Source organism: Sus scrofa, chromosome 13 (genome assembly GCF_000003025.6).
Source record: "Sus scrofa isolate TJ Tabasco breed Duroc chromosome 13, Sscrofa11.1, whole genome shotgun sequence".
Taxonomy (NCBI): Eukaryota; Metazoa; Chordata; class Mammalia; order Artiodactyla; family Suidae; genus Sus; species Sus scrofa.
In genome coordinates this window covers 206721540-206736280 of record NC_010455.5, presented here as the reverse complement: position 1 = coordinate 206736280, position 14741 = coordinate 206721540, and the positions used below count along the sequence as shown (strand labels likewise).

Below are 14741 nucleotides of genomic sequence, written 5' to 3'. Positions count from 1 at the left end.
ACTCAGATCCAGCTCTGCCTCCAAGTCCCAGGTGACAAAGGTGGGCAGGGAGCCGACCCTGCCACCCAAGCAGCAGGGCTGGCACGAGGCAGGGTTCACTGCCAAGCCCCAGCCCAGGGGCGCGGACGACGACGCTGCCAATCGTCACACCTCCTTCCAGGGTCCCAGGAGCTGTACAGGCTTCGGGTACAGAATCCACACCCTGGGGACACCCGTGAGCTCACACCGCGGGCCTCCTGCAGGCGGGCCTCCTGCAGGCGGGCCGGAGCAGGACCGGGTCTGCAGGCACCAAGGAGCACTTTATTCGTGGGCGCCGTGAGGGTCCGCGGCCCCACCGAGTCAGCACAGCCTCGGCACTTTCGGTGATGTGGGCGCTAAGTGAGGGCCTGACCCAGCCGCGTCTAGACACAGGGAGTTGGGCAGCAGTAGGCGCCCAGAGTCTCGGGAAGCAGGCCCGACTGTTCCATCCCCTCACTCTCCCCGGTGCTGGGGGGGGTCCTGGTGGATGTCACTGGCCCCGTGGGGTCCACTTCCTCTTGGCCTTTGGCTCTTGGCAGTCGGCCACGGTGGCTCTGGGCCTCACCCGAGGCTGCCGCCGCCCGCCGTGGGCCCCTCTCCTGCCTCGGCCCCCAGGCTGCTCCTGGGGCACGGCAGGGTCGGCCCCCGCGCTCCGCCGCCGCCTCCTCCTCGCGGATCTGGGGCTCGGCTCTGGACACGAGGCCTCCTCCGCACCTCTCCCTACAACGGCAAGAAGACTGGTCCACCTCCCGCAACTCTGACCGAGGCGCCCGCCTCCAGGGCGGGAGAAGCACCCACAGCCTGGGGGGCTCGGCCACCCGGGGCCTCCCGAGGAGGTAAATCCCCCGGTCATCGGGCAGGTGCAGCACCTACTCGGGCTCCTGACATTGGGAACACTGACCGGCTCCAAGACAGGACCAGGGCAGAGGCGCTCAAGGGGGCGGGAGGGCCAGGCTCGGGGTGCGGGGGCCGGAGATGCGGCTGGTCGGAAGGGGGAGCTGGGAAAACTGGGTTGGAGCTTTGACTCAACTCGCCAGGGGGGGACACAGAGGCAGCCCAGGTGCCAAAAGGCATCTGGGCCAGGGCATCACCCCCCGCAGGGCCGCGGGCAGGGGGCAACGGGCAGCAGGCTGGGGAGGGGGTCACGCCTGGAGTCAGCCCTCAATCTCAGGTGAAACTCGGGGGACGAGGGTGCCGGGGATGCCGGCCCCTTTCAGCCCGCGCCGCCAGGCCTACCTGCCGTGTCCTGCCACCGGGCCTGCGACAAGCGTCTCTTCATTCTCACGCGCCTCCCTCCCCGCGGGTTCCTGTAGGCTTTTTCCGGGACTTCGTCCTCAGGGAAGAGGCCTAGGAACCAGGGTGGGCAGTTAGGACGGCTGCCAAGGGCCAGGGGCTTCTCTTTGGGCGCTCCCTGCCCCCAGCGGCCAGCAGCACCAGGGCCACGGGCTTCGGGCAAGGAAGGGGCCCTAGTCTGATGGCCCACAGCTCGGGTGGCACTGTGACAGGATGCGCTGTCCTGGGAGTGGTCACGCTGGGAAGACCAAAGAGCCTCCTGGACCCTGATGGCTGGAGTCACGCAGGAATCCCTGCCTGTCCCGACCCAACAGGTGTGGACACGCTGCACGTAATGTGCCTTTTAAACACACCAAGTGAAGCGTGTCAGGGGACAACCCGCCTGGGGAGAGGGGGACACAGGCTAAGACGGAGGGCAGAGGCCAACAGAGAATCGAGGTGGGGGAGACGGTCGCTGCACCGCAGACCAGCAGCGGCCACCGGGCCCGTACTAGAAACGCAGGTTCTCAGGCCCCACCCCTGGGACCAGCCCCTCAGGCTCGCAGCCAAGGATCCTGGGCTTCCCCAGGACAGGCACTGCAGTGGCCCAGCCAACCTCCCCCGAGAAGCACCAGGGCCGCTGCACAGCACAGCCTGTGGCGCGGGTGACCACGCAACCGAGCCGTGCCCAGGCCGGTGGCCCCACTCACCTTCTGCGAGGTCCTGCAACCTGAAAAGACAGGACAGGTGGTCACCAGGGCCGCGCCCACTGCAGGGGGCCACCCCGGGGGAGCCGTCCCCGCCTGAGCTCTGACGGCAGGCCGCCCGCCCACCCCCGGGTGAGGCCACCGCAAGGGCGGGTGGGCGCCCTCAGCGCAGCGCCTCCAGGGACACTCACTTGCGGATCACTTTGTAGAGGCGCTTCCGGTTCAGAGGCGGGGTGTCCTGGTGACTGGCCATCTCAAACAGCCTGTTGGCCACGGCCTCGTAGTCGAACTGTCCCACAGAGAGACACAGTGGAGCGGGGGCCAGTCACCCAGTGCTCCCAGAATGCAAAGCGACAGGTCGAGCACGTGGCCCACTCGCCCAGGTCTCGCGCCCACAGCCCCCAGTCCCCTTGGCAAGCGCCGGCGACAGCACACGCTCCCGGGCAGCATGACCCAAAGGAAATGTGGGGTGCCATGGGGTGAGCCTCTTCACGGCTTTAAACCCGGCGGGAGCCACGTTAAAACCAGCAGCAGCAAGTCCCATGAACCTGACACATGTCACTGAACCCAAGTGTCTAAAAGCTCACTCGCCATCCGCTGGCCAACATCCGCCACTTATCAGAAAGGACTCCACGGGCCCGATTTGCCTGAAGTCACAGATCCTGTCTGCTGAGCTGACTCTGGGCGGGACCGACACCCACCACTCAGCACACCCCACTCGTGGTCCCCGCGTCCCCAAGGGGCCCGGGCAGGTGCAGGGCTGAGAAGTGAAGCCTGGCCCCTGACCGCATCTTTGACGGGCCTGAGCCCCTGCAGGGGCCCCGGCACCTGCCCGCCTCTAGATCCCTGCCGCTCCCCCTGCCAGAGCGGCTCCGGAGTCGGGAGCTCAGCCCACACGCCCAGACCGCTCACCTGGAGGACGCTGCCAGCATGGTCGTCGTCGTCATCGTCATCGTCCTCCACCTGCTCCTCGCCCAGGACAGGTTCAGCCGCCCGGACAGAGCCTGCAACAAAAGGACGCGGGGACTCAGACACACCCGGTGTCACCTGGGCCCACAGCACAGACGGCGGGGTGCTGTCGGCCTCACGCCCAGGGGAGCAGGGCTCTGCGGGCCTGGAGAGGAGGGAGCCGGCCCGTCCTTGAGGAGTAAACCGGAGGGACGAGGGGCGGGTGTGCTGGGCAGCAGAGGCAGGGCAGGGGCCCAGGAAGGAGGGACGGGGCTGGTCCAGCCTCGCAGCAGCCTGGACGGAGGGCGACGAGAGCCAAAGCTCTGGCTGAGGAAGCTGATGCTGGCCGGACGTCGCGGCTGACATCACTACCTACAAAGAAAGCTGCCGCCCACAGGTCCAGGCCGCCGGGAGGGACGGGCATGGGTGGCAGGAAGTGAGAGCATGCGGCCACCATGGGGCCCTCGGGCTGCCTGTGTCACGGACTTGGACAACTGAGAAGGGGAAGGGAGGGCCGGGAAGGCCAGTCAGATGGCCACACACAGCTGGACGGGGCATGTGGGGGGCTGCCAACTAACCGGGGCACAAGCGCCAGAGGGAGCAGAGGCCACCCTCCATCCCGCGGTCAACCTCCCACAAAGACGCAGGGCTGCTCAGAGGAGAGAAGGCAGTCCCTTCAACACGCGGTGCTGGGGACACTGGACACCAGGGAGGGAAGCATGAAGGTGGACCTGCACCTGCCACCTCATCCTGAAATTAACTCAAAATGCAAAGTAAGACCTCAAACGACAGAAGTCAGAGGGACGCAAGCTTCAGGGAAAGACCAGATTTGGCCAGGATTTCTTGGCTATGATGCCAGAGGCACAGGTAACCAAACAAATCAGACAAACTAGACTTGACGATAATTTAAAAATTTTGTGCATCAGGGAGTTCCCGTCGTGGCGCAGTGGTTAACAAATCAGACTAGGAACCATGAGGTTGCAGGTTCGATCCCTGCCCTTGCTCAGTGGATAATGATCCAGCGTTGCCATGAGCTGTGGTGTAGGTTGCAGACACGGCTCGGATCCCGCATTGCTGTGGCTCTGGCGTAGGCCGGTGGCTACAGCTCTGATTGAACCCCTAGCCTGGAAACCTCCACATGCCGTGGGAGTGGCCCAAGAAATAGCAAAAAGACAGAAATAAATAAATAATTAAAGAAAAAAATAAAAATTTTGTGCGTCAAAGAGACGATCGACAGAGTGAGACGGCCACCAGAGAGCGGGGACACGGCTGCAAACCACTTGTCCGGGAGGATTATCCGTCATCCAGAACAGAGGCAGAGCCCCTACAGCTCAACCGAAGCCAATCGGACTCGAACACGCGCGAAAGACGGGCGCAAACATCTTCCTCTCCAGAGAAGACCTACGAGCAGCCGAGCACGTGAAGACTCCCCCACGCCGGCGATCAACAGGAGAAGGCAGATCCAAGCACTCTGCCCCCACTCCGCCCCCCAACACCAGAGGCCAGCGAGCGCTGGTGAGGACGCGGGCACCCCGGGGCCCTGGCGCGCTGGCGATGGGAACGTAAACGATGCAGCCGCCGTGGAAGACACCATGGGGGGGGTCCCTCAAAGGAGAACCAGGGAACCACCCTAAGTCTCCCGGGTAGACTCGGCCTCAGAGACAGCGCCGCAGAGCAGGGGGCCGGAGCTGGGCGGGAGGACGGGGCTGGCGGCAACCAGGACGGAGCTTCAGTCTCGGAGACGCGACATGGAGGAGGTGGGCGGGTGACAGCTGCACAACGTGAGCGTACGGAATGCCACGGAGCCGCGTGCTGCCGGACAGCCACGGGGGTAAACTGGTGTCAGGGGTATCCCACCACAGTAAGAGAAAGCCAGAGGCAGGAGAGCCCTGAAGCCGGTGGACCACACACGCCCCTGGAGCCAAGGACAGCGCACGCGTCACCCAGAGGAGACAGCCACGCAGGACCAGCTGGCATCCCACCAGGGCCCAGAGCAGTGTTGAGGCGGACAGGCCAGACCGGACACCGCTGGCGCAGAGCCCACGGGGACGTGCACACGCGGTGGCTCCCAGCCGGTCCTCCGCTCGCTTGCTCGCTCGCTCACTCATCCAACGCGAGCCAGGGGCACCTCCTGGGGGCCGGGTGCTGCTCCTGGCACCAGGGACACAGCCACAGTCAGCAGAGCCTCCGTCCTGTGCCGCTGACACCCCCGGGGTGGAAGGCGAGCCAGAAAGATGAACAAGTGACCTACGCAACTTTCAGGGACTCGTGCCAGAGACAAACGGTGGTGGCAAGGGCGGCGAACAAGGCAAGGTGAGGGTTGGAGGCGGCACTGTCCACGGGGGGTAGGGGGTGGGGTCAGGGCAGAGCCCTGGAGCCAGAGGGCAGACACCTGCCAGGGGGTGGAGAGCAGGGCTGGCAGCCCGGGGCAGGGGTGGCGGGGCAGAGTGGAGCTCGGGGCTCGGGACAGCAGCGGACGCCACGGTGGGGGCAGGGGGAGGGTGTGGAGTGAGCGGCGGGTGGCAGTTTCCAAGGTCACCCTGGCAGCACGCTGGGAACAGACTTTGGGAGGAAGGCCAGAAGCGAGGGGACAGGACAGGAGACGAAGGCAGGGACCCCGGCAAGAGCCACCAGAGGCCTGACCCAGGTGCAGGTGTCTCACCCCGAGGGGGCTTCCCCGGCAGCACAGCCCGGTCCTGCTCCTCCCCCTCCGACGTCTCCTCCTCCTCCTCCTCCTCCTGCGCCTCCAGCTCGTTCATGAGCTCCTCGATGGCCAGCGGGGCCTGCTCCACGATGGTTTCAAAGATGCCTCGGGTGATGCTGTGCAGAACCAGGGGGCTGGGAGAACGGGCACAGCACCGCCCGTCAGGCCGGGCCTTCCAGGGGAAGGAAGGCCGACTCCTCGTCCCACCCACCCCACGGCCCGCGGCCCCACCAGACTGTCATCTCCCTGAGAGGGCACCCGGGACCCCAGAACGAAGCCGCGGGGCTCGGCACTCACTCCTGGGTCCGGGCGGCCACCCTGCAGAAAGGCTCGATGAGCCGGAGGTTCTGGTCCGCTGTCAGCTGCGGGAGAGGAGGGGCTCGGCTCTGGGGACAGACCCGGCGCCAGCCCCCCCCCTCCCCGCCCGCCCGCCACACCCACCTCGTCGGCGCCCACTTTGGTCAGCTCCTCCAGGAAGACCTCGAGGAAGTGGCTCTTGACCCCGTTGGGGGCCTGGCTGTCGGGATGCAGGATCTCTGTGGTCAGCAGCTCCAGCAGCCGCTCGGTCTGCCTGCGGGAAGAAACGGCACGTCCAGCAGCCGCACGCACGAGGGCACGGTGGGCGCGGGGGGGGGGGGGTTTCGCTCCACCTGGGGGGCTCTGGCAGGAGGCGGTGCAGCCCGGCCCCCAGTGCACGAATAGCCCGGCACGCGGCACAGATGGGCTCCGCGGGTACAGATTTACACGGTGACAGCCGGCACCGAACCCACAGCAGGACGGACACTCAACTGCCGAGCTGCGTAAACCCTCACAGGCCTCCAGCACCCCGGAGGCCGCAGGTGGGCACGACGTGAGGCTGCTACCGCCTGGTCTGGTGTCTGCTGTCCCCACTGGGACCTGTGCAGGAAGGCTCACGGGGACAGAGCGAGCACAAGGCGAGGCAGAGGCCAGAGAAGAGGAGGAGCCGGCCTCGTGGGTCCTGCTGCACCAGCACGTCACATGTCACGCTCGTCTCAAGTGTCTCAGGGGCCCGGGCTTCCCAGGAGCTCGAGAGCCAGTCCTGAGGGGCCTGGACGTACCCAGCTGCTCGACAGACACACGGAGAGCGATACCCCAACGGCGACGTGCGCAGCCTTCCAACGGCGGCCCGGAGACGCGGGTGCTGTGCAGGCGACACAGCGCCGTCCTCGGTCCAGCAGGAAGGGGCCAGGCTGGGCGCCAGAGGCCTCCTCCGGCCAGGGACACTCACCAACACCCACCAGAACACAGACTCGTCACGCTGCCCAAGAGGAACAGCTGAGACTGGCAGCTGCTGACCCAGGGCAGTGGGGGGTCACCAGTCTCTTCAGAAGGGTCCAGGCGTGGAATTACCAGTGACAAGGAGGATGCAAGGCCTCTCCAAACACCGACACAAAGGGACAGAGGGAAGGCCATCCTTTAACATTTAACCCTGCTTCAGTCACCGCCACCCCCAACCCTAAGTCCTAAAAAGGGGGCGATTCCATCTCGGGGCTTCGCGGAACTTTAAGGATGAAAAGTACTACAAACCAGAGGCACCCACATTCACCTAGTTTCTCAACCCAGAAGAAGGGCAGCAACCACAGCCCGACTCCTGATCTTCCTTACGGGGGCTGGGGGCCGGGGACCGGGCGGCGGTGGCCGGCACGAGAACGTTAACGCCGCGTCCAGAAGATGAGAAAGCCCTAGGCCAACGCGGCCGCGAGCTGCTCTGTCTGCCCGCCGCCTGGACAGCCGACAGTTTCGAGGACCATGTCCCCAGTAAAAACTTCACCGTCACGTTTTAACCACAAATCAAGTCAATACCGTTGCCTCTAAGGTCCCTCCCCAAACCACACAGCGGCAGTGACACACAGGGCATCCGGAAACGTGTCGGTAACCCTTAAAAGGGTGACAAGTCCACGTCTGAGACGGTGCCACTTTGCTATCTCGGGCAGAACAATCCAATGTCTTAAGATCAGTTGTCTGTTGGAATTAAAATTGCTTCTTAATGTCTTTTAAAAGTTTTCTCAGTTCTTTCTGCTGGGTATCCATCACTCAAACAGTTAACAAAAAAAGCTTTTAAAAGATTTTGATTTTAAAAACCTTAAAATATGAATTTTCAGAAACCCACTTTGCGATTGTGATCTCAGACCGCTCCCTGCAGGTTTGGTACCCTGAACGCAGAGCCTGTGGGTGGCCAGGCAGCAGGAGCCGGCGCCCACCGCCCCCCTGCCCACTGGAGCAGGACCCGCCCCCTCCGGGAACCAGGCAGCAGGACCCCGCCCTGCCCCGTCGCGGCCTGAGCGCAGCAGAAGAAGGAGGCCCTTACAGCTGGGAGAGGCCGACTGCCCACCGCAAGCACCACTGGCAAAAGTGCAGTCTGGACGTCAGGCATTTCTGGAGCTGAGAGCAGCGGCCGCTGGCCCGAACGGCCCCTGTTCTACAAAAGCCGCTGCTCAGTGGCGGCACCTCCCGGGAGGACTCGGTTCTGATCCACGGGGAGTCCCACCATCTAGGATCAGACACTTCCACACACACACACGACCATGTGCTCACAGCACAAGGCGGCCTTCAACGCAGGCGGGCACACCAGCAGAGCAGATGCCCGGGCGGGGCGGGCAGCGCGGGCAGCGCGGCGGCTGCAGGACACGAGGCACTGACCTCTCCTCCCACGCCCGCATCTTCAGGGCCTTCAGTGACTCGTGCAGGACCATCCGCATGAGCTGTGGCACAGGAGACCCCGTCAGCGGGCACGGCCCGAAGTCCCCAGACAGCCCCGCCCCTATTGTGTCCCCACATGCCCAGCGGGTCCTGAGACATCGGGAGCAACACAGCGGCTACGAGGGACGGGGCACCAGGTCTGGCCCAGAGGCCGCCGCCTCTGAGCCCTGATCCCAGCAGCCGGTAGCACTTCCCGTCTCCCTACCTGCTCATGGGACCCCAACATCCCACGAGGGGTCAGTTGTGGGGAAGGTGACAGAGGACGCACACAGAAGGTGCCTGGGCCGAGACGCCCGCCCCCATCCCTCCCCACTCAGGGCGCCTGCTGCCCGGGAGCCCTCGCCTGGCACCTGGCCCAGCTCTGTGGGGGGCGACCCCCCCGCAGCTGCTCACCATGTAGAACTTGTCCAGGCGCAGCCGGTCGATGCCCGTCCACTCGCGGTTCATGGTCTGCCAGAAGGTCTGCAGGAACAGTTGCTCTGGAGCAGAGGAAAGGCCAGAGAGAGTCAGGAGGAAGCAGAGCCCGTCTCGGGAGGTGACAGAACATGAAGAAGCCTGAGCAAGACGCCACGGGGCACCACAGCCCCCGAGTCTGCTGGGCTGAGAAACTGTGCTACGGATTTGACTTTAAAAGGGGGGCTTTGTTGGAGTTCCTGTCGTGGCGCAGTGGATAACGAATCCGACTAGGAACCATGAGGCTGCGGGTTCGGTCCCTGCCCTTGCTCAGTGGGTTAACGATCCGGCGTTGCCGTGAGCTGTGCTGTAGGTTGCAGACGCGGCTCGGATCCCGCGTTGCTGTGGCTCTGGCGTAGGCTGGTGGCTACAGCTCTGATTCGACCCCTAGCCTGGGAACCTCCATATGCTGCGGGAGCGGCCCAAAGAAATAGCAAAAAAGACAAAAAAATAAATAAATAAAATAAATAAATAAATAAATAAAGGGGGGGCTTTGGGACTTCCTGTGGTGGCTCTGCAGAAACGAATCCGACGAGCAGCCAAGAGGATGCCGGTTCGATCCCTGGCCTCGCTCAGTGGGTTAAAGATCTGGTGTAGCCGTGAGCTGTGGTGTAGGTCACAGATGTGGCTCAGATCTGGTGTGGTTGTGGCTGTGGTGTAGGCCGGCAGCTGTAGCTCCGATCTGACTCCTAGCCTGGGAACCTCCATATGCTGCGGGTACGACCCTAAAAAGCCAAAAAAATAAATAAAATAAAAAGGGGCTTTTAGGAACCTTGGAAAGAAAAGCAAAGCCCAGCTACAACCCCGAACCTCAGCCACGTTCTCTGAAGCCCCCGCTCGAGAGGCAGTGAACAGGACCAGGGTCGGGGCATCAGGACTTTGAAAGACACGAGTGATTCCAACGGGTGGGCAGCAGGGGGAGAACAACTGGTCCTGGTCAAAGGAGGAGGAGAGTTACTGAGAAAGACGTGCAGCAGGAGGCTCACAATCGCCAAGGAACGTGCGGACACGCAGCTGCCACCATCCCAGCCTCCACTGGAATTTTTTTTTTTTAAGGGCCACACCTGTGGCACATGGACGTTCCCAGGCTCTAAGGGTCCCGTCCGAGCTGCAGCTGCTGTCCTATGCCACGGCTCAAGGCAATGCCAGATCCTTCACCCACGGAGAGCCAGGCCAGGGATGAACCCACATCCTCGTGGATATGGGTCAGGTTCTCAAGCTGCTGAGCCATGATGGAAACTTGCTTTTTCTTTTCTTTTTTTCTCCCACTGTGATTTTAAGTAGAAGGGGTCAGCCCTCGAGACTCCTGAGCTGAGCCTACTGTCCCGGTCAATGCCTTGGACACGTTTCCCACACCAGCACCTGCAGACGCCCGCTGGGCCAGGGACCTCTGCCGCTCGGGCCGCACTGCAGGGTGTGCCCACGGCGTGGATACTCACGTGCCTCCGTGGTCTGGAAAGCGTGGACGAGCTGGGAAATGGTCCTGCCAAGTTCCTCCTGTGCAGGAAACAGCACCCACACCTCAGTCCCTGAGCACGTGTGCCTGACAGCAACGGGCCACAGCAGGAAGACAGACACTCAGCTGGCCTCACCTGAGGTGGGAACCAGCCCCCTAGGCTGTGCAGCAGAAAGGGGGCACTGGCAGACCCTGAAGTGCCCATTGCCTGCTGCAGTCACCGTGCCAACCATCCCTGAGCCTACCCTCGACAGAGTCTAGTTCGGGAGGCAGGGACCAGAGCACAGAAACCTGCATCCTCAGCAAGCACCCTCACCACCCCGCTGGCTCTGAAGAGTAAACAATTCCCGCAGTGGGAGCTCCCTGAGGGCAGAGTGCTCAGGATGTGGCACCCTCACCACTGCAGCCCGGGTTCAATCCCTGGCCTGGGAACTGAGGTCCCACCTCAAGTCACTGCACGTCACAGCAAAAAACAGAACACCTCCCACTGAGAAACCCCCGACAGAGGCTGGCATCTTAGGGCAAGTCCCTCAGTGATGGACGCTGACGTGTCCTGCAGGTCCATGTGCTGGACAGTGTCCCACTCTGCTGTGCTTGTGTGGGGACAGGGGCGTGTAAGAAACCTCAGGACTTTCTCCTCATTCTGCTGTAAACCTCCAACTGCTCCAAAACCAAGATCTATTTCTTTTTCTGTTTATAGCCACATCTGCAGCACATGGAAATTCCCAGGCTAGGAGTCGAATCGGAACTGCAGCTTAACCCACTGAGCGAAGCCAGGGATTGAACCCATGTCCGCACAGACGCTATGTCAGATTCTTAACGTGCCGAGCCACAATAAAGTCTATTTTTTAAAAAGGCAATTCTAGGAGTTCCCATCGTGGCTCAGTGGTTAATGAATCTGACTAGGAACCATGAGGTTGCGGGTTCGATCCCTGGCCTTGCTCAGTGGATTAAGGATCCGGCGTTGCCATGAGCTGTGGTGTAGGTTGCAGATGCGGCTTGGATCCCAAGTTGCTGTGGCTGTGGCGTAGGCTGGCAGCTACAGCTCCGATTAGACCCCTAGCCTGGGAACCTCCATATGCTGCAGATGCAGCCCTAGAAAAGGCAAACAAACAAACAAAAAAATAAAAAGGCAATTCTAAAAATCAAAAACAGTGAACAAAAAGCAGCTAGCAGGAGAACACCTGCCTCAGAAGACTTGGGTTCTGTCCCTCAGCTCCCAGCATTTCGGTGCTCAGTGAAACAGACCAATGGCTGTTTCACCGGTGACCACACTGGCAAGGAGCAGTGTCGCTGCAGTGCTCAAGTCAGCAGTCTAACACCCGCTGCACCCAAAGGCCCTGGCCCCTCTGCCTACATACGTAAATATATACTAAAGCTACAAATCTCGGCCCAGCGTGTTTGCTGTGGTCAAAAGGGGCCAACATCTGCTCACGGTGCCTCACTGTAGCTGCTGCCTCAGCCCCTCACCGCCTTCCCCTCCCCTCACCTGGAGGAGTGGCTTGTCCTGCATCCACATGCAGTAAAACAGGCCTTTCCACACCTTCAGCAGCTCATCATGTGTGAAGCTACCTGCAACACAAACAGACCAACCATTTATTTATTTAGTTCGACTTTTTAGGGGCCGTACCTGCAGCATATGGAGGGTCCCAGGCTAGGGGTCTAATCAGAGCTACAGCTGCCAGGCTACACCACAGCCACAGCAATGCCGGATCTGAGCTGCATCTGTGACCTGCACCACAGTTCATGGCAATGCCGGATCCTTAACCCACTGAGCGAGGCCAGGGATTGAACCTGCAACTTCATGGACACTAATCAGGTTCGTGACTGCTGAGCCACAACCGGAACTCCTGAACCCAACCTTCTAGAGCCAGAACACAGCCAGAGAAAATGTGACGGCCTGAATCAGACCCAGGTCCTCTTACTGTAATGGTACCTCTCCCTACCCCCCATCGTCCCAGCCATCTCCCTAACCCAGAACCTGCTGGCCTAGGGCTGGAGGGACCCCCCAGGGCACAGGTTCATTCATTCTGTGAACACTGACAGATCTTCAAGCACCAGGCACAGTACTCCACTTTCACAGATTCAAAGCTGACGGAGCCACCATTTCCTAGGCTGGATGGTAGCTACACAGGCAAACGTGTTGGCAACAATTCGCCCAGTGTCACACCAGAGATCTATGATTTTTCTTTGTTTGTCTATTGTCTTTTTACGGCCGCACCCATGGCATATGGACGTTCTCAAGCTAAGGGTCAAATCCAAGCTGCAGCTGCCGGCCGACACCACAGCCACAGCAATGAGAGATTAGAGCTACATCTGTGACCTACACCTCAGTTCATGGCAATGCCGGATCCTTAACCCACTGAGCCAGGCCAGGGATCAAACCTGCATCTTATGGATACCAGCTGGGTTCTTAACCTGTTGAGCCACAAAGGGAACTCCCGCTTTTCAAATCTTCAATTACAAGTTAGCTACTTCAGACTAGTTATGAAAGCGGATGTATAAAGTCACTCACTGGGAACACACTGGGGTCCTGACTACGGTGTCTGGCAATGTTCCTGGGCAATGGTTCTCAGACTTTAGCAAAAGGATCCCATCACCCAGAGGGTTTCTTAAAACACACTCTTGGCCCACCTGCCAAGAATCTGCATTTCTAACAAATGACCAGCTGCAGCTGGAGTCACATTTTGAGAACCACTGTTATATAGAACGCTTAAGAAGCACGTTCTCTGAGCAGCGCAAACCACAGTGAAACTCGGACACGAGAGAAAACCTCCAACACTGAAAAATGCCGCTCTGAGGGGAAAATAAACGGTGCCCAAACAGTGGGTACCAGGGATAGCGGGATATATGGACTGAGGGCTGGGAAGGGGGACTGGTTCCCAGAGAAGGCAGGTCTGAGCTGGGAAAAGGAGCTAAGGGGCTGGGGAGCGGGAGTCCACGCTGAGGGACACGCGGTCACCGCAACACAAAGTGAGCGCCGAGAACCTTCAAAGCAGCGAGGGTGGGCGGCAAGCGGGTGGAAGCACCCACGCAGGCCCCGCGCGCACGGCCCGACCACGTGGAAGACCCACGCCGTTGGAAGGGGCCGGGGCCGCGGACGCCCCGCGTCCCCCTGCCCGCCAGGCCCCTCAGGCCCCCCCGGCCCCCTCCGCCCCCAACTCGCCGAACCGCGCCCACCTTCGGCCCGCTGCGTCCTGGCGACGATGTATTTCCGGAGCTTCCTCACCGCCCGGTCCCGGGTCACCTGTTCGTTCCCCGCCAGGCGCTGCGCCAGCTGGATCTCGGGCGGAAGCTGCACCCGCGGACCCATAGCGACCGCGTGGAGACCCCTCAACCTCCGCTACCGCACCGCTTCGCCTGGGCGCGCGGCGTGATGTCACAGCCTGCGCGGGCCTAGCTCCGGCGCGGAGTCTGACGTCACCGGGCCGCGCCGGCCTCGCCGGGGCCTACGCCACCACCTCCTAGTGGCCGTGGCCCGCAACGACAATGCCGCGTCAGTGTTGGCGGACTTTCACTCTGGACCCTGGGTATTAAAGGGATGTCCTTAAGCGTTTGCCCGCCTTTTATTATTATTATTATTATTATATTATTTTGCTGAGGGTGGGTGGCTGTAGTTCACCCCCAGCTGCTGACGGAAGGCCCTGCCTTAGCAGTGAATGTCAGGGAGCAGAGACAGAGGAGCGGTGGAGGTGGAGGTGGCGGAAGACCCTGCGCAGCCTCCAGTGAATCGTTGGTTCCGAGAAGGTCCTGAGAAAATGCCCCAACAGGGAAACGAATCCGACTGGGAACCGTGAGACTGAGGGTTCGATCCCTGGCCTCGCTCCGTGGGTTAAGGATCCAGTTGTTGCTGTGGCTGTGATGTAGCCCAGCAGCTGCAGCTCTGATTCAACACCCTAGCCTAGAACTTCCATGTGCTCGGGGTGCGACTCTAAAAACCAAAGAAAGAAAAAGAAAGTGCCACAACAGCCCAGGGAAGTGGTCAGGGACCGGGTTTGTGGGACGGTCCCGCCACCTGCAGTGGTGTGCCACCGCTGGCGGGCACCCCAACCCTGCAGCAGCACAGGTGGGGTGGGCTGCTCTGACCTCGTCCAGCCTGTTGGAGTGCACCCCAGCTTCAGGACATGGAGGAAGGCCCGTCGAGGAGGCAATCTGGATCCCAGCCCTGAGAGTCCGACTTTCTTCACAGTTACGCCATGAAGGCAGGCATGGGTGAAGCATGTGTAAAGGGGGGGGTGCAATATGCAAATCTCGATTGGGTCCTGGTTTATTTATTTTTGCTTTCTAGGGCCGCACCCGTGGCATATGGAAGGTCCCAGGCCATAGCCACAGCCACAGCAACGCTAGATCTGAGCCGCGTCTGTGACCTACACCACAGTTCAGGGCAATGCTGGATCCTTCACCCACCCAGCAAGGCCAGAGATGGAACCTGCATCCCCAAGGATCCTAGTCAGGTCCGTTA

General features: G+C 61.4%; 1 protein-coding gene across 2 annotated transcripts; it reads right to left on the bottom strand.

Annotated features, from left to right (window-relative positions):
• On the bottom strand, window positions 281–13690 carry RRP1 (ribosomal RNA processing 1). 2 transcript variants are annotated; one of them, XM_021071076.1, is made up of 13 exons: window positions 13460–13690; window positions 11769–11851; window positions 10263–10320; window positions 8764–8849; window positions 8311–8372; window positions 6091–6220; window positions 5947–6011; window positions 5608–5783; window positions 2910–3001; window positions 2189–2286; window positions 2001–2020; window positions 1255–1365; window positions 281–738 (listed from the first exon to the last, which is right to left on the bottom strand). In XM_021071076.1, exons 1-13 carry the CDS (start codon window positions 13590–13592, stop codon window positions 509–511), a joined length of 1344 nt encoding a protein of 447 aa, XP_020926735.1. In that variant the 5' UTR covers window positions 13593–13690; the 3' UTR covers window positions 281–508. The 2 variants fall into 2 exon arrangements, with proteins under 2 accessions (XP_020926735.1, XP_020926736.1); XM_021071077.1 differs by lacking the exon at window positions 13460–13690 and having other exon boundaries at window positions 10263–10366; window positions 11769–11839.